Genomic DNA, 22,219 nt, shown 5'->3' with positions numbered 1-22,219 from the left:
CACTTTATCTTCACCACATCCCTATTAGGATAGGCTGAGAGACAGCGTCTAGTGAGCTTCACTGCTGCACCTGAGTCTCCCCGCTCCTAGTCTAGCGCTCTAGCCACTGCTACAGCACACTGGCTTGCAATATTCATTATCCACTCAGTATAGTGGCAAGTATAGCCCTTGTATGGTTATAAAGCAGAGACTGGCACTTGTTGGCACTTTAGGATTATAGTTTAAACAACAGCATATGATTGAGCTCTTGGGATTGATACAGATATTCTCATGTTGCAAAGAACAAAAACAAGCCCATTTCCAGTCCCTAGAATTTTTCACTCATCCACTCCTGATTCATAACTGGGTATTTGTCTAGAATCGGGTAGTGTAGCCTTTATTTATAAATAAAAGCCAGCAGAAGCTCACGAGTGAATGCAATGTACTCTGTTGCAGGATGGCAGAGTTCCCCAGAGCCTGCCACACCAGAAGTAGACCAGATCAACTTGTGAGCGTTGGCCTGCTCTGGCAAATGGCCAGACGTTGTGTGTGCTAGACACCAGATGGCAAGCCTTTATGACTGTGACAAGCGGGTCATCTGGCACCCTCTCTGAGGGACTGTTGCTACTGCATAATTTTTGGCGGGGACAAAACTTTGCTTTCCCTTTTGAAAAAAATAACGATTGCAGTGACTAATAGGTCTTTGACTGGACACATAGTGCTCTTCCCACCCACCCCCGGTAAGTCAAAAGAAGCTTATGAGTGAATGCAATGTACAAAGTGTACTTCCATATGGAGGACAACTAGCAGTACCAATCAAAAGGCACTGTGCAACTTTCCCTCAACTTTTTTTTGCAGATAGAAAAAAGACAGAAGCAGTTATGGGAAAACACAAGAGGGTTACAAACTGAAGACATCACCTGGGCTCCCTGTAATAGTCTGTGAACGAGGCAGGGCAGTTTCACACTTAAAGCCTTGTCTGGAAGCACTCATTGTGCACCTAATCCCATCTTTTCCTCAACTTTTTTTGGGGGGAAAGGGAATTAAAAAAATGTTCTAGTTTATGTATATTCACCCCCATCCAGAAAAGGAGAACAACTTAGATCCTTGAATCATTGAGTAACAATGGTGGGTCTCTTGCATAATAAAATGTTAATATGGATTCTTTTAAGAGTACTGAAATGCCACCTGAATGTAGAATAAGGGAGTGTTGTATGCCTTGCTCAGACAATGTACAACTGTTTCCCTCCTTCCTCAATAAAATAGTGATGAAGGTTGTCAAATAGTATAAGCATTTTGTCAAATAAATTTGTCTGTATTCGATGAGTGCTGTTGAACTCCTTTGAGGACAGCTGAAGATTTTCTTGGTCATACCGTAAGGTATTCAATAATGAGAAAGTTCACATAGATCCAAGTAGTCAAAAGCTCAAATGAATCTCTAGCATTGCTGCTCCCCCCGCTCCCCCCCACACACACTTCCAGGCAGGACTCCTATACCCTTAATAGCTGTGTGACAGGTAGAAATTCAAGAGGTGCAACTTTCTTTTGACATGGGGATGTGGTGAAGGGGGAACTTTTTCAATTGGTTGAATTTTTGCCTGTCATGCACAGGAACCTTGACACAAAAGAGAGAGATGGTAATCTTAGCTGAAGCAGATGTCTGTAGTCAAAGGTTCTCAGCTGAAAAAAACATGAAAAAGCTATTGTCACTTCAAGGTGAAAAAGTTAACTTTTGTGAGGGCAACAAGGAAGGGCTAAAAAAGAAAGACATTTTTTCAAAGGAAACCTAAGAACCTGGTAAGAAGTTGAGCTAAGGATTATTTAAACACACACATGTACACACACACTCGTAATGTTTCTAAGCTGTCTCATCAGCAATGTGACCCTGTGCTGAAAGTTCACTGCACAGTCCTGCCTTGACAGCTCAATTCAGGCCACAAGCTTTCAAGTCATCCCCCTTTGTCATAGTGACTACGGAAAGGAGGGGGCCGAAAGAAGACACCACCTGCTATGGCCTTTCACAGCAAGTTGAAAATGGTGACATCCAACCTGGGCCCCCAGAGAGTCACTTTTCTCAGCCAGAAAGCATTCAACCAGTTCAAAATAAGTTTTGCCGAAGGTGCCCAGATGCTCTCCCCCCACATCTTTATTCAAGCGGGCAATGGGGGTGGACCCATCGAATGCATATTTTTTTAAAATTAAAACAATTTCTGAGAAGAACATGCACACCTATAATATGATAGGGTGAGGGACTGCAGGGAGTTTAGTTCAATAAATGCCTCATGTAAACTTTTTCACTTAAAAAGAAAACATGTGAATTCTGACTTCTGAGTATACTGCATACTAGAACATCCTGTATTACAACAGCTATGGGGATACCAGCGTGTTTTGACGAATCCAGAATTGAAAGAAGAAGGGGTAATACTGAGTAACACAGACACATGGGCAATATGTGGTAAATGTAGGTAATGGTGGAGGTTTGCCCAATGGGGTCTCAACTGTGTTTCCTAGTAAATACAAGGAGAAGAATATTGTAATGGAACACTGTCTCTATCTGCAGTGGAGCATTCTGATACAACAAACCTCATTGGTGTGCTTCCTCTGCAACACCCCATCTCTATCTTCACCCCCTCCTGTTTATCACCTAATTTTAACTTGTAGCTTGTAATCTCCTTGGGGCAGAGACCAGCTGGACATCAGGAAAAAAAATCCTGACTGTTAGAGCAGTAAGACAATGGAACCAGTTACCTAGGGAGGTTGTGGGCTCTCCCATACAAGAAGCATTCAAGAGGCAGCTGGGCAGCCATCTGTCAGGGATGCTTTAAAGTGGATTCCTGCATTGAGCAGGGGGTTGGACTCGATGGCCTTTTAAGCCCCTTTGATTCTACTCGTGTTGCCAAGCAGTATGGACATATATAATGCCTCCAGTATCAGAGGCAGCATTCCTCTGTATAGCAATTGCTGGTAAATGCAAGCAGGAGAGTACAATTGCACTCCTGTCCTATTTTGGACTACCTGCAGCCAGCTAGCCAGCCACTGTGAACAGAATGCTGGACTAGATGGACGCTTGGTCTGATACAGAACGGCTCTTCTTATGTTCTTATAAGTGGGTAATTTGTCAAATTGCAGTATTTGTTCTCAAGTGCAGGTGAGTCCTTCAATCCCTCAAACATATAATTGTCCCTCAGACCTACAGATGATTCCTTTGTACTTCTTGAAAAGCCCTCTCCATTAAATGTAAGAACTTGCCAGCTATTTATTTCCCTGAACAATATGACAGCTGCAAGGCAGGTGAAATGTAGATTTTACACTAAATGCCCTCAAATAGAATTAAGCTTTATTCCATAGGAATTGTGTTTAATTCTGCTGGTCTCTTGCCAGACTTGGTGCCCTCCTCTAATAGTTTGCAGAATACATGTTGTCTTCCTTCTTGCCTGTGCTCTATAATAATGAGGGACCAAAAAATTATTTGAGACAAGCACAAGAGAAAACTAGAATGGTTGGTAGGCCAGGTGTTAGTTAGATAAACCCCTAATCCAGGCAATAGTGACTGAAGGGAGATGCAGTAGTGGGTCCTTCATATTAGGGATGGGAGAACCAGCCATTTTTGAGCTCACCTAAATTCCCTGAAAATCACTTTGAAGCTCCTTTCAGCTTGCTCCCATTTTCTACCTGTTTTGGGGGCTCATTCAAATGGGGAAAGTACACATTTCTGTGCATATTTTTCAGAAGTGTGCCATTTCCCCCATTGATTAAAGCTTGAAAATGCTTCTTTTTTAAAAAAGGAAAAGAAAAGTGCATTTCAAAGCACCTTTAGAACACACTCACAAATTTGGCAATTTGTGAACATTTCTCAAAAAAAAAAAAAAAAAAGTACTCCCACTTGTGTTTACATTCAGGATTGTGAATGGGACCTGATTGCAGGATTTGCAAACAACGTTCTCGCATGTCCCTCCTTCATATTGCAAATGTGGGTGGTAGTGGTCCTGGAGATTTCTCTCATGGTACATACCTGCTGTACTGCAGGCACCCCAGTCCTGTCAGCTATCAAGTTGTGGACTGAAGTCTGAAAACTTATACCATAATAACATTGCTAGTCTTTAAGGTACCACATTTCTCTGTTCATGTTATGATACTGCATATGTGGGAAGGACTGGGATACTATTGTATATGACCCTTGGACCATGAAGAGTAAATCAGGATTCTAGAATTATGGCATCGTTATTTGCTTAGTAGTGGGCTTATGGGCTATTGTGCCGTGTACAAGAACATGGTGAAATGGTTGAGATCTCAGACCGCAAAGTAATTTTATTAGACTCCTGTTAGTCCTACCAAATTAACAAGCATTGTAAAAACGTTCACTCAGTTCCACTCATGGACAAAACCATTATCTGTGTCTCATCTCTTTTCTTGGATTTAGTATGTGTATTATGACCTAGTTATACCGATATACAATATAACTATGAAGCTTTTCCTGCTCAATGGCATCAATTTAACAGAACCTTTGGGTGGAGATTAGTTCTCCAAACTTCTGTTTCAATACTAGGCAAGTGACCCTGTCTACAGGAGCTGCCTATCAGGCTAAATTATCCTAACCCTAAGAACAGAAGAGCCCTGATGGATCAGACCAGCATCCTTTCCCCTACAGTGACCGACCAGATGCCCATAGGAACCTCCCAAGCAGGAGAAAGGCATGATTAGCATAATTCCTAAATCAGATATTGAGATATAACAGGGCTAGCCTGCTTGTGGAATGCCCTCCCCTTGGAGGCCCCACTGGCTTCATTTTGGTGCCAAGTTAAAACATGGCTTTTTATCAAAGCCTTCAAGGGCTAAATTCTCCATGGTTACACATAGTTTTAATTGATTTTAATTGTTTTATTGCTTTAAAAAAATTCTACCGGTTTTAATTTGTTAACGATTGAATACATTTTTAGCTGTGTAAATTATTTGTGTTTATATTGTTCTGATTTTATCTGTACGCCACTCTGAGATCCTAGTGATAATAGGGTGGGATACAAATGTTTTAATAAATAAATAATAAATAAATTTGTAGTTCCATAAGTGGGGTATGTGTGCTGTTCTGGTGAACGCATAAAATTACTATGGGTCTTTTAGCTTCTACTGTATATCACATAAAATAATTTAAATCTTCTACTATCTTCAAGCTAATGGACAATGGCAGTGCTGGTTGCAGAGGGTTTTTTGGGGGGGGGGAAGGCGACAATATACTTGAAACGAACCCCTTTCTAAGTGGGTCTCTTCCTCACTGCTGTCCATCTGCTTGCCCTCTTCCTAGGCCCAATCAGATTCATTTTTATCCTAACTTGCAGCAGCTATTAAAATGTATACCAAATAGTTTCTGGGAGAAGTGTGCAAACTGGGCCATGGCAGTAGTTTTGCCCAGTTTCCGAAGGCTGCAACACACACACACACACACACACACACACACACACACACACACCAACAATTAATCTGTGGCATAGCATCTGCTCTACTCAGATTACCAGCTGTTCAGGCAGGCTGTGGCACAAAAGATTCCTGGGAGGATATTTCATTGTGTATAAAAACAAAGGACAATATCTTAATTTCAGGTGGATTGCTAAACAACAGGGAGCAACGGGGGAATGGTATACAGAGAGCATTTCTTACAGGGATTGAGATGACAAGTTTGTGGGGTGTGATATTCTGTATGCCTGCCCCCCCCCATCTCTCCACTTTAACCCCAGCTTGTAAGTGGAGTAGATCACCTGCCAGAGGTTTCAACAGCTGTCTAGTCTTGATCTAGGTAGCAGAACTTTCCATTTTAACTATGTCAGGGCCCGGTGGGTAGCTACCCATAAGAGCGTCTCTTATGGAAGGCAATAGCAAACAAAAGCAGCACAGAATTGCTGAAAATAGAAATGAAGGCAGAATACGTTGGGTCTTAGAAGAACGCTGAAGAAGCTGAGTGTTCATCATGGCAAAAGCTCTGTATTGGATCCTAACTTGTCTTTCCATGACTGGGAGGGCTTCTCCTGCCCACAGAAGGCTTTTGAGGCAGTGGAGGATCCAGCTGGTGAAGGTGGGATGGAGGCCATTTTTGCCCATTCCTCCTTCCCCCTCCACTGTTCCAGGGGGATTTTTGGAGGTCACAAGGGTTGCATGGAGAAGAGGAAATGGCATAAAATTGTCTCCTTCCTTCTGCTAGTGGGAGCATCCTGGGGATTACTGCATTTTTCTCAACCCGTTATTATATTTGTCTGAAAAGTGGGATAAAAATATACAATAAAATAAATGGCAATTCCTTGTAAATTCATATAGACAAGCCACCTCATTCTTCCCTCCCCCACTTTTTCCCCAAGGGCAAACAACCCCATGGAACTATGTGCACAAAAGAGGGTGTCCTTTATTTGGAACAATAAAACAAGTACTGGCTACATGTAAGAAAATGTTTCCATAGTGTTAGGGAATATAAATTAAATTACCACTTTTTGTTGTTGTTGCAAATCTGTCATCATATATAACAGTAATAAATTAAATAAATTAGAAGAAAATGCAATTGTTTTAAAATACAGCAATCATTCTGTAGAATACATAAACATGTGCATTGTTCCATGTCAATGCTGTTTAAAGCTATTATATAATTATGACCAAAATCTAAGGTAGAGACCTCTGAACGTGCATGACTTTCCTGCTATCTACCCATGGACACAGTTGTTCTTCAATAAATGTAGGTATTAAGATTTAGAGAAATCATTTTTAGGTGTGGAATTGCATGATAAATTGCAGGACTCAAAATGGCACGCTGTAGTCAACATGAGGCCTGTTGGAAGTATAGTAAGTTCTCTAAGCCTTCTCCTATTGAATCCACATCTGTCCGGACAGACTGAGAAACCCTAGGTTGACGTATGATCAGAATCAAGTTCACTGTTAACAAGTTCACTCAGTACTGGGAACGTGCAAAATATATGAACGGAGTTGTTTGTATGCTGTCTCTGTAGGTTCGGCAAAAGTTATTTCCTTGGATAAGTGTGAACTGTGCTCCATCCGTCACCAGATAAACATAATAACATCCTGTCCTTTGTCAAAGCAGCCTCTGTCCCGCAAAAGCAAGGCCGGGGCTTGTCAGTCTGCCTCAAAGGCACTATTTGTGGCCCCCAGATATTCTGACTTCTTTTTATGTTTCATCCATATTTTTCGGAGGAGGCTGGGTGTACCATACAAAGTGCTTCCCGTCAAGGGTGAGGAAGCCTCAGTTCCTTGAGATGGGCTTATGTCATCTTCCGTGTTTTTCCGTGAGAGCCTTCCGTGCCTACAGTGGAAAGCAGGATAGGATCAACATCTCAAATTCTAGTTACTTCAGAACAATTATTGGGATGTTTGCCATTTTTGTCAAATGATTTGGAGAAATGGCTAAAAGCAGATTTTTCATGGTTTACGTTTTCCGTTTCATGAAAAAGACATTTTTTTAAAAAATGAAACTTGTATTCTCACAATTCTGAATATATCCCTTATGCTATGAGTGGGGAGCTTTTCATAGAATCATAGAATAGTAGAGTTGGAAGGGGCCTATAAGACCATTGAGTCCAAACCCCTGCTCAATCCAGGAACCCGCCTCAAAGCATACCTGACAGATGGTTGTCCAGCTGTCTCTTCAATGCCTCTAGTGTGGGAGAGCCCACAACCTCCCTAGGTAATTGGTTCCATTGTTGTACGGCTCTAACAGTGAGGAATTTTTTTGTGATGTCCAGCCAGAATCTGGCTGCCTGTAACTTGAGCCCATTATTCTGTGTCCTGCACTCTGGAAGGATCGAGAAGAGATCCTGGCTCTCCTCTGTGTGACAACCTTTCAATTACTAGAAGAGTGCTATCTTGTCTCCCTTCAGTCTTCTCTTCTCCAGGCTAAACATGCCCAGTTCTTTTAGTCTCTCCTCATAGGGCTTTGTTTCCAGACCCCTGATCAGCCTCATTGCCCATTTCTGAACCCCCTTCAGCTTGTCTGCATCCTTCTTGAAGTGTGGTGCCCAGAACAGGACACTGCTCAAGATGAGGCCTAACCGGTGCCAAATAGAGGGGAACCTTTTTTAGCCTAAGGGTCATATTTGTTTGTGGCCAACCTTCTAGGGAGCCACATACTTGTGGTGGGTGGGGCCAAGCAAAAGGTGGTCAGGACCACCCTCACACACTATAACATGCAGACACACCCATCCTCACACACAACACACATACACGTCTTCTCTCTCTCTCTCTCTCTCTCTCTCACACACACACACACACACACACACACTTTATCTAAACATGCATAGGATTGTACCCTAAAAGTCCCTTTTTTGGATGTCATTCTGAGCCACCTGTTATTGGTCCTACTAAGCATTTTAGCCCAAGTAGTAGCTGCTCAGGGATTAGAGGGATGAATAGTGGAAACAAAACTTACTCTTCTGCAAACACACCATTCTTCATTGTTGGTTCTGTGGCTGAAATCCATTTTGCATTGTGCTGGAACACTGGGGATGCGTGAAACTGGTAAATCATATGGTAATTAAAAGTATTAGTAACTGACACATGGCCACGTGCCATTGAAAATGCAAATCAAGTGTTGCTACTATACATTCTAATAACCGTGTAGAAGAGAGAATGTTGGTATCTTATAAACTGTCAGGTATCAGGTTGAACCTGTAGTTCAGGTTTGACCTATTTGTTAATCCATAAAATATTTATTTCAATTGATATGTTTTAGCTGCCTTGGGTTATTTTAGAAAGAAGGTTTGATATACCTGTGCTGATAGCCTCATCATTTGAAATATTGCTATCCTTCCATATAATTCCTAGATTTGCAGACATATAAAATTGGATCCAGATTGGCCAGTCTGTGAACAGAAGGGCTTCTTCTGTCTTCCGTTCATAGAAGGCACCAGGGTCCAGAACCTTTCTACACGAGGCTTTAATTGTATGCTCATGATTGCTCACTCACAGTAGTAATCTTCCTTCAGGGCCTTTCTCATGCTTTGCAACCATTATTGCATGTTTTTTTCATAACAAAATTCTGGTATTATTTAGAAATGGCGGAATGAGAGTCTTGTGTAATTGTGCAATTCTGCTATCTAGTAGTTGTATAATGTAACATAGAGAAAAGCAGAGGAAGAACACACACACCCCGGTGTGTATGTGGGAAAGCGCATGTAAAGAAGCTAATCTTAATTCCACAAAGAATCCAGAAGCAGAAGCGTCAGGAAAGGTGCAGGATAAAAGCCTCATGTGGAAATGACCACAGTGGCGACTCTTCATTGGAAGAAGGGGGTGGTAAGGCAATCTGCTACTTCCCCCTCCAACGTCCTGTGTTGCCTCGCATAGTGTTCCAAAGGATCCACCAGCCCAGTAGAGCAACTTTTCAGTAGGCACGAGGATGCAGGGGGAAGAAAGAATCCCGAAGTTTCCCTTCTTGCCCCTATCCTACAGTGCAAGCAGACCTCTGTGAAGCACTACTTTGAATCCTACTTTCTGTAATAAGAATTCAACGAAGAATAATGTTTGTATTGTTGCCTGAGATTTGTCTTTAGATTTATTTTTGCACACTATCTTTATCTTCAATTACTACAATCTTATCTCTTGATGTCCCATTCTCTTCTGTATCTGTACTGGAAGAAGGATTCAATCAAGGCAAGCAGGACGACATCTTTTATAAGAGGATTAAGGATGTTAAATGAATTTTTACATGAAACACACTCATAGGGCCTGTATAACAATAATAATAATTCACATTTTATCTCATAGAGGTATCTGGCTATAGATTATGTCTTACTTACCAAAGTCTTTGCATCGGACTGGTTATTGCTATAGCAGAATGGCTGTTTAGGCATTCCTGCTGCAATGCACAATAGAGAGGAAAAACTTTATTATTAAACAATCTTTTTCAGTGGGTAAAATGCATAGTACATAAAACTGTAATGTGGGTAGTACTACAAATCGGGGACATTTGTGTGTGTGTGAAGGATGAGAAAACAGAATAACTAGTGGAGGTGGGAATTGACTAACTGGGAAATGTAGTTCTCATGTCCTTCCTTGTTATTTATTTATTTATTATTTATTACATTTATATCCCGATTTATATCCCGATTTATTTCCTCCAAGGAACCCAAGGCGGCATACATAATCTTCCTCCCCTCCATGTTATCCTCACAACAACAACCCTGTAAGGTAGGTTGGGCTGAGAGTCTGTGACTGGCCCAAAGTCACCCAGTGGGTTTCCATGGCCATGTGGGGAATAGAACCCGGATCTCCCAACTCCCAGTCCAACACCTTAGCTGCCAAATCACAATTTCAAAGATAAGTAATGCCCGTGATGATGGTATTTTGTAATGTGATGTCTGAAATAAATGTTCTTTCTGCAGAGATGAGAAGCGACCATTATTTCCTCTGCCTTCAACAAACATGTTTGAGCATTATGTATTTCTCTAACATTCTTCCTTAAAATGGGTAGGTGATCATGTCAGCTCTCTTCTCTGTAGACGAATATATATCCTTCCTACAGCGTTGTTACAGCTACCTTAAGGTGCAAGATCTCATGGGATCTTTTGGATGTGCTAAAACACCTGTTTCAGATGGACAAGCTTAATGGAATTGAAAAGTTGGTCCATCAGAAATGTTCTGTTTACTCATACTACAATCTTCTGTCCAACTGCCCCCCCCCCCCTTTTTGTTGCAAGAGATTAACAAGGTCAACCCTCTGGACAGTTAGTGAGCCTGGGTAGTCAGTTAATCGCTGGGACTTACTATGTGTTACAGGGTATTTTGTAGGACTAGAGAAAAATCCTTGTTGCTTGTTTTGCAGATGGCTGAAAGCTGTCCCATCTTCATCTTTGCAGAAGACTTGCATGAGATCGCCTTGGTGTGGGCGCTGCTCTTCCTCTGTCCCCTGAAGATGATAGTCAGACACTGCTACCACCTACAGGGAAGAAGTGAAACTGTCTCATTGCATATTATGTACTACGTGTAGGTTCAGTGTCTACTATGAATAACCTGTAATTACTCTAGTGAAAGATTTACACTGTTCTCCTCCTAGCCCATAAAGAAAAAGAATTAAAGTACTGTCATATTTATGGAAAAACATTTAAGGAAAATGCATGTTATATGCCTGAAGTTTCTTCTCTATAATTCTACACTTATCTAAAAGGACTAAAGTGAACAAGCTTGCAACAAAATGCTTGGACAAAGAAAACCTCGTTTCTCCCCATCCCCAAAATGGTGAAATCTGTTTCCCTCCAAATGAGCTATAAGGTACCTAGACTCTACCTCTCACTTGCATATTCACTGATGAAGGAAAAATCGGAGGACACTTAAGGCAAAAAGAAAGAATAGAGACCTCAAACATACACAGGGGATTGTTTATTGGTCCAACATGTTTTGCATCTGCTGACTTCCTCAAAAGATAACAATTTCCCACACCATCTCGGTTGGTGTGGAATATAGTTTTGAGGTGCAATCCTATGCATGTTTAGATAGAAAAAAGTCCTACAACTCCCAGCATGCCCTACTTTTGAAAGAGTTGCCCCTGCTGAAGGAAGGAATGATGGACTCTTCCTTCAGTACCTTCAGCCAAAAACAGGAATTTAGGCAGCTACCAGATCAGACTATTTGTTCTTCTAATCCAGTATTGTCTACTGATTAACTGATTGACAATGGCTTCTGGGGGGTCTCAAGTGGAGGCCTCTCACAGCATTTGCTATCTAATTGTTTTATGTGGAGATGCCAGGTGTTGAACCTGGAACCTTCTGCATGGAAAGCATGTGCTCTACCACTGCACTATGGTCCCCCCAAGTCCTCTGTGCCACCTTTTAAAATCTTCTGTCTTTGTTCCTGCAGGTCCACCAGGCCACAAGACAGAAAAGCCAAGTGGGCTTGTTATTGAAGCATTGCTGCAAACGTATTTAGTTTACCAAAATGCAATTGGGTGGTAGACCAGTCATGAGAATCAAAAAATCATTATCACAAATCACCAGGTCCGTGACACATGCCATCCATTGTGAACAGTCACAGAGACTATATCAAGCAGCTAGTTCAACATGGGCTTAATGCATCCTGGCAGATATGCAGTTGGTGAGATCTTAAGGCATTTAAGAAACTAAGCCCTACAAAGAAAGGTTGAAGGAACTGGGTATGTTTAGCCTTGAGAAGAGAAGACTGAGTGGGGTGGGGATATGTTAACACTTTTCAAGTACCTAAAGAGTTGTCACACAGAAGAGGGCTGTAACCTGTTCTCTACAATTCATGACTGTAGGGCACAGAATGATGGGCTTAGGTTACAGGAAGGCATATTTCAGTAGAGCATCAGGGAAAACTTCCTAGCTGTCAGAGAAGTCAGACAATCAAACCGATGCCTATCAAGTTGGCGGGCTCTCCATTGCTGGAAGTATTCAGAGACTGGACAATCATCTGTCAGGAATACTTTAACTTGGATTCCTGCACTTAGCAAGGGGCTGGGCTCCGTAACCTAAATGGCCCCTTCCAATTCTATGTTTTTGTGACCAATTTTGCAACTAGGAGGGTACATATGTTTCATCCCAGTGTTATATTTGTGAATTACAGTGTACGTATGGAGAGACAACTCTTATACTACAGGAGCAATGTGGTTAATACTCCGCTGCAGTTGCTTCCTACTTTACTCCAGTAATGTTTGAACCCAGGAGATCATGTGGGAGGATCACCAACGTGGTTACTTCCAGTGCCATGGGAAGTACTTGGAGTCAGTTAATACTGTCATGAGAAGTGGCCATGCAATTGGCCCATCTCATGTTATATCCTAGATCCAAGTATAGGAAGTCACCATGGGGATGCTTCTGAAATGTAAGATCTCTTTCAACTTTTGTAACAAAATGCCCCCTTAGTATATTGGAAGCTGATTTCAGGAGAAGGTTGTAAATCATCTATCTTTCTCACATAAATAAAATATAAACACACACACACATGCAAGAGCGTCTTGCCATTAATACAGACACAGACTGCTGTTACATTATTCTTTCATATGAGTTTGCTTAATTTACTGTCAGTGCTCTTTCCTTTAATAAAATTATATGACCAACCCAGTTGTATACAAGGAACTAACATCATGATGTAAAAAGTTGAGATGATTTATGTAGGTCAGGAAACCATGCTTATAGTAGGACAGTTTAGATCTAAACAAGATTTCAGGCTTCTCTAGGTCATTATGAACACGCGAGGTAAATCTCTAGGATTATCTTGAAGTCACTTTTCTTTTCTAATTGTATCAGAAAAGCTAATGTGAGCTTGGCTGTAATTCAGATACATGGCAGTGCCATCTAAAATAGGCAATATTAGCAAACAACTCTCTAAATATTTGATTCTGGCTTGTTTGAGGTTTGTGTTAAAGCATCCCAGTTGTTCCCTTTGCTGGGCTCATTTGTTCCCCTTTGGCTGTGAAGTCCTGGAATGGAGAGGCATGCAAGAGACCTTCACTGGCTCTTTTCATGGCATTCTTCAAGAAACCAGTCACTTACAAACAATGGGTAGGATCCAGGTTTATGCTGGATCACCTGTGCTGATGGGTTTCCCCACCTCCTCTTTCCCATGGAAACCCCTCCAGCCCCCTGAAATGTTAGACAGTGAGTCAGGAGACCCTGCTGTTTGGGGTCATCTGCGTTGTGGGGGAGGGGAGAGGGGGAATCCTAAAAAATGGGCTGGAGGAACCTTCCGTGAACAGAGCCCTTCCTCTTGTGGAAGGCAGATCCTGGATCTGATCCATTGTTGCTGAGCTGCCTTATAAAATGTAGTAAAATGACCGAGAAACTAGTATGTAGAAGCAAGAAGATAACAATCTTGTGCAATGAATGTATTGCGAAAGTACTTTTGGAGCTAAAACGAGTTTAAGTTCCAGAAGCCTAAAGAACCATAATTTTACAATACAAGTCTCCTACTTCAAGATATATATATATATTTTGCTTATTAAAAAAATTAATGTTGTCATTGCAGAAAATGGACAGCCAAAGAGAGAAAGAGAGATCCAACCGAAGTTAAGCATTTATGAATTGTACTTTTAATTAAAAGGCATTTATAAGTCCTACTGAAACCCCGATGTATTTTCTGGAATCTTCAAAAACAAATGTTACACGTGAGATGAATACCACAACCCAAACATTAACTGAGAGCTGGGTATGGTTGTGTTTTTTGGGAAAGTGGTTTCTTAGGGATCCTCAGTCATAAGCATACAGAGGAATTTTTTTTAGACACGGTTGCTATCAGGAAACGGTTAATGTTGAGGCATCTGAGGTTAATTCACAGGGGTGGTCATATGACTGAGCAGCACTTAACACTGCCCTGGCACACTCAATGTGCTATCGCTGTTAAAGACTCTGGCAGCCTTCCAGGGCTTTTGCTATTTTTGCCTTGTCTGGGATTAAACAAGCACATCTATCAAGATTACCAGGGTGGAAGACCTCACGTCATCTCAGGCAGAGTTGCAGTGCTAACAACAGGTAAAAGGAGCAGCCTTCAAAAAGTTCCTTCTTTGTATTGTAGAAAAATGTTGAGCCTCAGGATCTCCTCTTAATTGTGTATTTACTGTATATATTGGGATGATTGCTCATTTTTATTTCAGATATTTTTATATGGCTCTTAAATAAAAAATTCCCAGGGGTGGTATACATTATTGTCAGAGGGGTGCAATAAATTTGTGTCAGGGTTCACTAGGTTTCTGTCCCAGGAACTTTTCTGAATGCCAGAAGTAAATTATAAAGTGATACATGGAGTAATAAAGGTTAGTGCAGCTCATCTTGCTCCCAACCACATCTGGGATGGAGTGGTCGTGATGGTGGCACTTCCAGACAAAAGATCGCTGTCAGCTGTGCCTGAGGTCAAGTGATCTTGCCAAATACTTGTTCACAGATCTGTGTTTGCCGAGACATGGCAGCAGGGGTGGTTCAGAGGGAGAGACTGAAGGGTACTGAATCCCTCCCTGCCAGGTAATTCTCCCCAAAACTAGAACTAAACCCAGTTGGAGGAAAATGGATTAAAGATGAGTTGATGGTCCTCGACTGGGCAGGTGTCCTCTTTTACGGAGGACGGTCCTCTATTTGAGGGTGTCCTTTATTTGAAGGGCTGCCTTCAACAAGTCCAGTTTAAAGATAAAAGAACCATAAGAAGGGTTGCCCATCACCAGTTAGTACCTGGGCAGCAGACTGAACAGGCAAGTAAACAGGTCATCTGGTCACAGTCTTGCACACTATGGAGTGATGTACTGTATTTCTATTTAAATTATATATATTTTTCTAAATTTGCATCTATACAAAAAAATCAGCATATGCAAATGATATGCAAATCACTGTCCTCTTTTGTCCTATTTTTTGGTGATCCATGCCCTCTTTTTTGGCAGTTCATAAGTGCCCATGCTACTCATTAGAATAATAGTTCAGTTACCTCATGAACCTAAACCCCTATAATATATCATTCCTTCTGAACTTTGCACAAGGAATTTTGGGTAAGATGTTGCTCTCTATTACACACATATGGGCAAAACTCTTTCAATAAGGGCTCCATCTGATGAGTGTTTTATTGCACGCTCGTTACTGGGCACTCACAGATTTTTTGCAGGTCCCTCACATGACGTTGTCTGCCTCCCACGCCCCTTCCGCCCTTCCTTGCACCACAAGAAAAACCACAGAAAGTCCAAAATATTTTTAAAACTGGAAGTTGCTGCTCTCTCCTGCTGTGTGCAGGAGGAACGGCGTGATTAGAATGCCCAACTGAATGGGCCTCGTGCTTGTTGTTTACTTCCTGTTTTAAAACAGGAAGTAACTGAGCAATGAAACCAAGAGCGGAGAAGTGATGGTAGGGAGCGTGTTTTCCCACATGTGATGGAGCTTTATATTAAACCAATTCTCAATGTTTCCAGTTTTCTCAGATATTTTAAAGTGGTTCTGAGTTATCATTTCTGTTAATTTTTTAAAGTAATTTTCTTTGGCAAGGCTATGTTTGAAGGTTTTCCCAAACTGTTTAAGCTATTTATGAATCATGCGAGGTTTCCTTTTGTACCAGTAAACGTGTCAGTTCCACACTGTGGCCTTGAAAGATCTGTGTTCACCTGCAAGAGAAATCCTCTATAGCAGTGGTTCCCAAAGTGGGTGGTACTGCCCCCTTGGGGGTGGTGGGATTGCATAGGGGGGCGTTAAGAGGCAAGGGGGCAGCAGGGGGGTGCTCGAGGTGGTCTTTTCCGAGAAGCGCCTCTCCAGAAGGTCTTAAAACCCAGGGACATTTTTATGGGAGAAGGTAGTTTGGTCCCAAGCCATATAGGGGAAGAATCCACACATGTATTAATACTGTTTAAGAAGAGTCCTTTTAACGATGAATTGAAATGTTTCAAAAGCACCAAAATGCTAATGAAGAGACACGCCCTGCTTGGTGTGCCCTGCCACGCTGGCTGCAAAACAGAGGCGTTCGTTCTCTTTTCCCTCCCTCCCTTGGCAAGCCTATGGCCGGTACTTCAGATTTTGAATAAATATTCAATTCATTGTTACTGTTTTGAATTCTTTTGTTATTATCTTCCTTAGTGGGTCGTTGAAAACCGCTATTCTGAATAATGATTTTTATAGTGTATGGTAGGGGGCACTGGGCATGAGTTTGTGGAACTAAGGGGGCGGCTACCTGAAAAAGTTTGGGAACCACTGCTCTATAGTAAATAAAGACTACTAGAGATTTTCCTTACCTTTTTTGATTGGATGCATTGTGTACTTTTGACTTTTCTTCTGACAGGGCTACATGCTACAAAAAGAATTGAAACATTATCAGAATAAATTGAAGAGACTGTTAAAGTTCCCTCTTATGACAGGCAGGCTCGCACACCTAGTATCTTGGGAGCTACCATTTAAATTTGTCTGGCACTGCCCAAAATGTTGCTTCTGCTCACTTCTGCTCTCACTATCACGTAAGCCCGCCAGGGACCCACTGTTGTAGAGCTACATGATGGCATTTTGTCAAGGGACCCCTCAAAACTGCAGCCAAAAAGTGAGTAGCAAAGATAGAAACTGAATCCCCTTTGTGTATTGTGCTCTTACAATTAAAGACAACGACATAGTACATAATTCCCTGAGTTTCGTAGAATTTCTTTTAAAATTATACTGTTTGCGCATATGAGCACCTGCTGATTTATAATCAAGTTAATATACAATCCTCAATACAAATACAATACCTAAGCTATAAAACATGATCCTGCCACTGATATCCATGCCTTGGTAATACCCATATTTGATTACTGCAAAGTATTATATGTGGGGCTGCCTGTGAGTAGCACTTGGAAACTTCAGCTGGATGGGAACATGGTAGTCAGGTTATTAACTGGGACCTGCGGCAACAATTTTATTACAGAATGCCTCCTGCTGGCAGCAAAACAGCATCTAAACTGGCAGCAAAACAGCATCTAAACTTACTAAGATCAACATCTGAGGCCCTCCTCCAAATGCCTTCTCTGAGGGATGCTCAGAGGACGGAAACAAGGGAGAGGGCCTTCTCCGTGGTAGCCCCCAATTGTGGAATGCTCTTCCCACTGAAGTCTGCCTGGTGCCAACATTGCCATTTTTCTGGTCCAGGTTAAGTCTTTCCTCTACTCCCAGGCATTTGATTATGATGGGGCTTTTACAGTCAGTTGTTTTTGTCAGGTTCTGGTATTTTATTTTAACTTCCATACTCCCATCTCCTCTCCCCCCCCCCCCCGCCTTTTCTTTTTTGCAGGAATGTTTAAAATCAGGTCAGGATAGTACACATTCCCAAGAATTCTGGGTGCTTTCTGTTTAAAAATCTAGCCATTCCATAAAATAACCCCCCAAAGTCAAATAACTCTAGAAACAACAGCAAATATTATCTAAGAATTAAGAAGAAAACTGGGCAAGTGATTAGAGTCATAGAAGTGAAGTATTTAAACAATACATGGGTACTGGGAAAGTTTGAGGCATATGTAGAAGTATCCGATGTTATGTCGTTCACTCTGCACCTTAGTAGAAAGCAGAGGAGACTGTACAATATCTATTTACACGATCCTTAGTCTTTCTAATGCAATTTTAATTACATTAATGATGCTCCAGATTAAATAGCGTGTGCCTTATAAATATGCATCTGGCATATTTTCAGTTTGCCCATTGTAATCCCTCAAGCTGAAACACTGTGTGTCTGTAGCTAGAGAAAGCAGCCCGTTGCTGTACCCAAGGGGGAAGAAAAGAACTGCATGAACAATTCTAATCGAGGCAATACCTTCTTGAATGGCACTTTAAAGGAACAGTTGTTCTGGAAATGTGTGCCAGACTGATCCCAACCTCTCCCCCCAGTCCTGCATACTCTGAAACAAGGACGTAAAGAACTGCTTTATTTATACTGAAAAAGACAAATGGTCCGTCAAGCTCTGTAATTAGGGGTGGTAACATTTGTTTTAATATGTTCTGGCTCCTCAGCCTGAGTGCCTCTGAGTATGTGACAAGTGCCCTTCTGAAGAACGTACCTTAATGCAAGCACCCATTGCTGGATATAACTTTAAAAGGCAAAACGTGCATGTTAACAGCAAAACCACTGCACATACTTTAGGGGCGGGGGGGGGGCAGCGGCTTTACAACATCCTTCTGTTCTGGCTGACTGGCAACTAGGGAGAACAGATTTCTGGCCATTATTTGGTAAAAGGAGACCAATTCATGGAGAATCAGGCCATCGACGGTTACTAGTCATGATGGCTATATATTACCTTCAGTATCAGAGGTAATATGCTTGGGAACATGAGCAGGAAGTTGCTGTTGTACCTCATGTCCTGCTTGTTGCCTTTCCAGGGCATCTAGTTGCCCACTGTGGGAACAGAAATCTGTGCAAGAGAGGCCTCTGATCTGATCTGGCACGGCTCTTCTTACATTCTTATAGTTGGTCGTTAGCCTTATCTCTCCTTCTAGAATCTTGGGGAAAGGATTTATTAATCCTAATATCCTAAATAAAGATATGAAGGATTGGACATGGGACATTAGACATGCAAAGCATGTGACTCTTCAGAGATACAGCAAAATGGATGAAGCCAGGGGGACCCATCAATCTGTTATCCGTGTGATTTGTCATTTACTGAACTTCCACAGAGTGATGAAATGCGCTGAATAGTTCTGCAACTGAAGTTACTCCAGAGATACTGGGTTCAAACCCGGGCCTCTGTGCTTTTGAGAGTTGCTTAGGAGAGGGAATTCAACGCCCGCTGCTAAGGGAGAAAAGTTCCAATATTTCCAGATATTTCTTCATCCATACAACACTCTTCACCACCATGTGGTCATCCGATCACAAGCTGACAAAGCGATCCCAAAACATTGTGTTGCCTGACATTATATTGCCTCAACGGTAGGCCTTCTTTGTAGCGGCCCCCACCCTCTGGAAAACCCTCCCTCCTGCGGTTTGGGAAGCGGAAAATGTAACATCTTTCAAATGCTTCCTGAAAACATTTTTTTTTAGACAAGCTTTCCCTGGACTATAATGTATTCTGGTTTTATATGAGAGTTTTAAATTCTAAAAGTTTTAAATCTTGACTTTTGTATATTATAGTTTTAATTGTAAACTGCCCAGAGAGCCTTGAATGCTGAGCAGTATAAAAATGTAACAACAACAATAACAACAACAAACAACAACAGAACTCTTCTCCCACCACAACTCCATGAACAAAAGCTAACCAAATTGGCAATTGAATCTTATAGAATATAACCCTCCACTGCACCTGAGGGCAACAGGCAAGCTGAAGGGGCACTGGGCAGGTTGTGTGGCACACACAGCTCTATCCTCCCACATCTTGCCACCACTCGCTCCCTGTTCTCTCCTACACCACATCAGGCAGCCATTTCACTTTGCCTAATGGTAGCGCTGGCCTTGCAGGCTGATGCTTTGTCTTGAAAAAGGTTCTGGTGCTGAACCCCAGGCCACAGAACATCCGAAAGTCAGGTTTGTGCGATATCTCCTCTCAAATAGGACTTCTGCCCTACTACAACTGACTCCCTAGGGCCACAGCTAGACCTAAGGTTTATCCTGGGATCATCCAGGGTTCATCCCTGCCTGAGCACTGGATCCCCTGTGTGTCACCTAGATGAACAGGTTTGACCCCTGGACGATCCAGGGATAAACCTTAGGTCTAGCTATGGCCCTGGTCACACCAAATACTGCCCATTAAAAATTTACTTTAAAATCCTAGATTCTGGTCAAAGTTAAGAGTTGCTACATTTCCCCATCTTACATGGGCTCCTCTGCCTTTAGCAGGTGTGTGACAGACAGAAATTGCATTGTGGTGAGCTTTTCCTGCTACTGCATCTTCATGCCAAGAAAAGCCTCACCTGCTGGGTTTCTGCCTCTTACACTATTCTTAAAGGCATAGGAGCCTAAAAACATTACAACCCTAAAGAAAGTCCAGTTTTCTGAATTGGGGCTGGAAAATGGAGTCTATTTTTGGTGGGCCAGGTTTTCTGGTACGAATGGGCTAAAAGAAGTTCCCTCTGAAAGGTGTTTTTAATTGTGTCTTTCAACAGGCCAGGCTTCTGGGTTGTGAGAGATGATCAACAACGATTTATTGGATGAAAAGGTACAGCTTTATCTTAAAGCTAGACAATTAACTTATGGTGTAGTCATTTGGTGCAGCTGTGGGGTAAAGCTTTGCTTGGGAGGCCTTCCCCTTAGCTTGGACCAGTACATCTCATCAACAGTGAAAGGATAGTGGAACTAGAAGCAAATGACTGGGGAATTTTAAGAAATTAACCAGGGAAATAAGTTTTAATAAGGATGTGTGTGTGTGTGTATGTGTGTGTGTGTGTATTTGCATAAAGCAAAGAAATGCAGGAATGAAAGATAGATAGATAGATATAGATATATATTCTTGTGATCTCAATGATAATTTTATCAGCATAAAAATTATTAATCATCATTGATAAATCAGAAAAGCACAACTGTGTTTGGAAATAAATACTAGATAACACTTTTCTCCACCAAGAGTTTTCCATGCTTAATCTATCTTCTTTTGGGGATAAGTTAAAAAAACACCCACTATTGTTCTCATTAATGCATATTGATCTTTGTCCGACTTTTGCTCTTTGTGTCAGACTAATTCAACAGTTAAAAGTACAATCAGTTCCAGACAGAGCATGAATGTGAAAATAGTTTATCTTTTGACCCAGTGGGCCATGACTGGACAGAGCCAATTTTACACCTAACTATACAGGGTCTCATTTTTCATATCCCTAATATTATGTTCTGACACGTTAATGGTTATGTCGGAGGTCTAGCAACAAAGCCACATGGAATTAGGCACAGTGATTGCACACAGTTTCTTCCTGTGCAAATACTTCACATAGCTAGTATATCTAGGTATCTGCCTTGCATTCTCCCAAAGAGGAAGGAGGAAAAAATCAAGTACAATACAGTGAGCATGCATCTGAATTTATCATTCTGAAGCCTTTTTCCTAACATGCCATTTCAATAAAACCCACAGCCCTGGCAATAGCTCTGGGTGACTGGTACTCACATTTGGAAGAAATCACAGTGAAGACTTCTAAATTTTCATCACTGCAGCTGTAAATCTGGTGCATTTTTTCACCTCTCTCTCCTGGCTGCCTATCGGCTTCATGCAACTGCTCTGAACTTCTGGTAAATAGGTTTCACTAATCCCATCTGGCTCTGTGATCATTGTCCAGGTCCACAAAGGACAGACTGATGCTGTGATCTCATCTCATTCCATATTCTTCATTGCAACATTTTCTACCGCCGTCTGCCTTTGTATGAATTCTGCTCACGCCGGGACTTGATTTTGCTCTTCCTTAAAACCACTGCCACACCAGTAATATTTTATTTGCATAGCCCATCTCGTTAGCATGCAATTTATAGATGCCCCCAAGAATAATAAGCGGCAAACTGAAGGAATGTTGGCTGGTTGTGTATAGATGGGGAATTATGAAATAAGAGATTATTGAGATAACTAAACTGGGCATACTTTTGTAGAGTTTATTCTTCCTTGTAGAGACATTTTCATTTAAAAACCAAACCAAAAACAATCCTTTCTAAAAGGAGAGAGAGAGAGAGAGAGAGAGAGAGAGAGAACTGAATACTTGATTCATGCCGTCATAAAAGCATACTTTATTTTAAAATGTCTCTTGTTTTACAAGTCAGTGCGATATGGTGCTCCAATAATGTCTAGCCCTTTCAGCACCGAGATCAACATTTTCAAATATAGACACTTGGCATTAAGCACTCAAATCTACATTTAGCT

General features: G+C 41.6%; 1 protein-coding gene across 1 annotated transcript; it reads right to left on the bottom strand.

Moving 5' to 3' along the window:
* Positions 1–7,086: 7,086 nt before the first annotated feature.
* On the bottom strand, positions 7,087–21,542 carry VXN (vexin). The gene is made up of 6 exons (XM_063129857.1): positions 21,479–21,542; positions 16,673–16,728; positions 10,732–10,903; positions 9,765–9,823; positions 8,396–8,481; positions 7,087–7,273 (listed from the first exon to the last, which is right to left on the bottom strand). The coding sequence occupies exons 1-6, from the start codon at positions 21,540–21,542 to the stop codon at positions 7,087–7,089; spliced, it is 624 nt and encodes a 207-aa protein (XP_062985927.1).
* Between the last annotated feature and the right edge of the window lie 677 nt (positions 21,543–22,219).

The sequence above is a fragment of the Elgaria multicarinata genome, chromosome 7, assembly GCF_023053635.1.
Source record: "Elgaria multicarinata webbii isolate HBS135686 ecotype San Diego chromosome 7, rElgMul1.1.pri, whole genome shotgun sequence".
Lineage (NCBI taxonomy): Eukaryota > Metazoa > Chordata > Lepidosauria > Squamata > Anguidae > Elgaria > Elgaria multicarinata.
The sequence above is the reverse complement of the archived record's forward strand: the minus strand, read 5'-3'. Positions and strand labels throughout refer to the sequence as shown.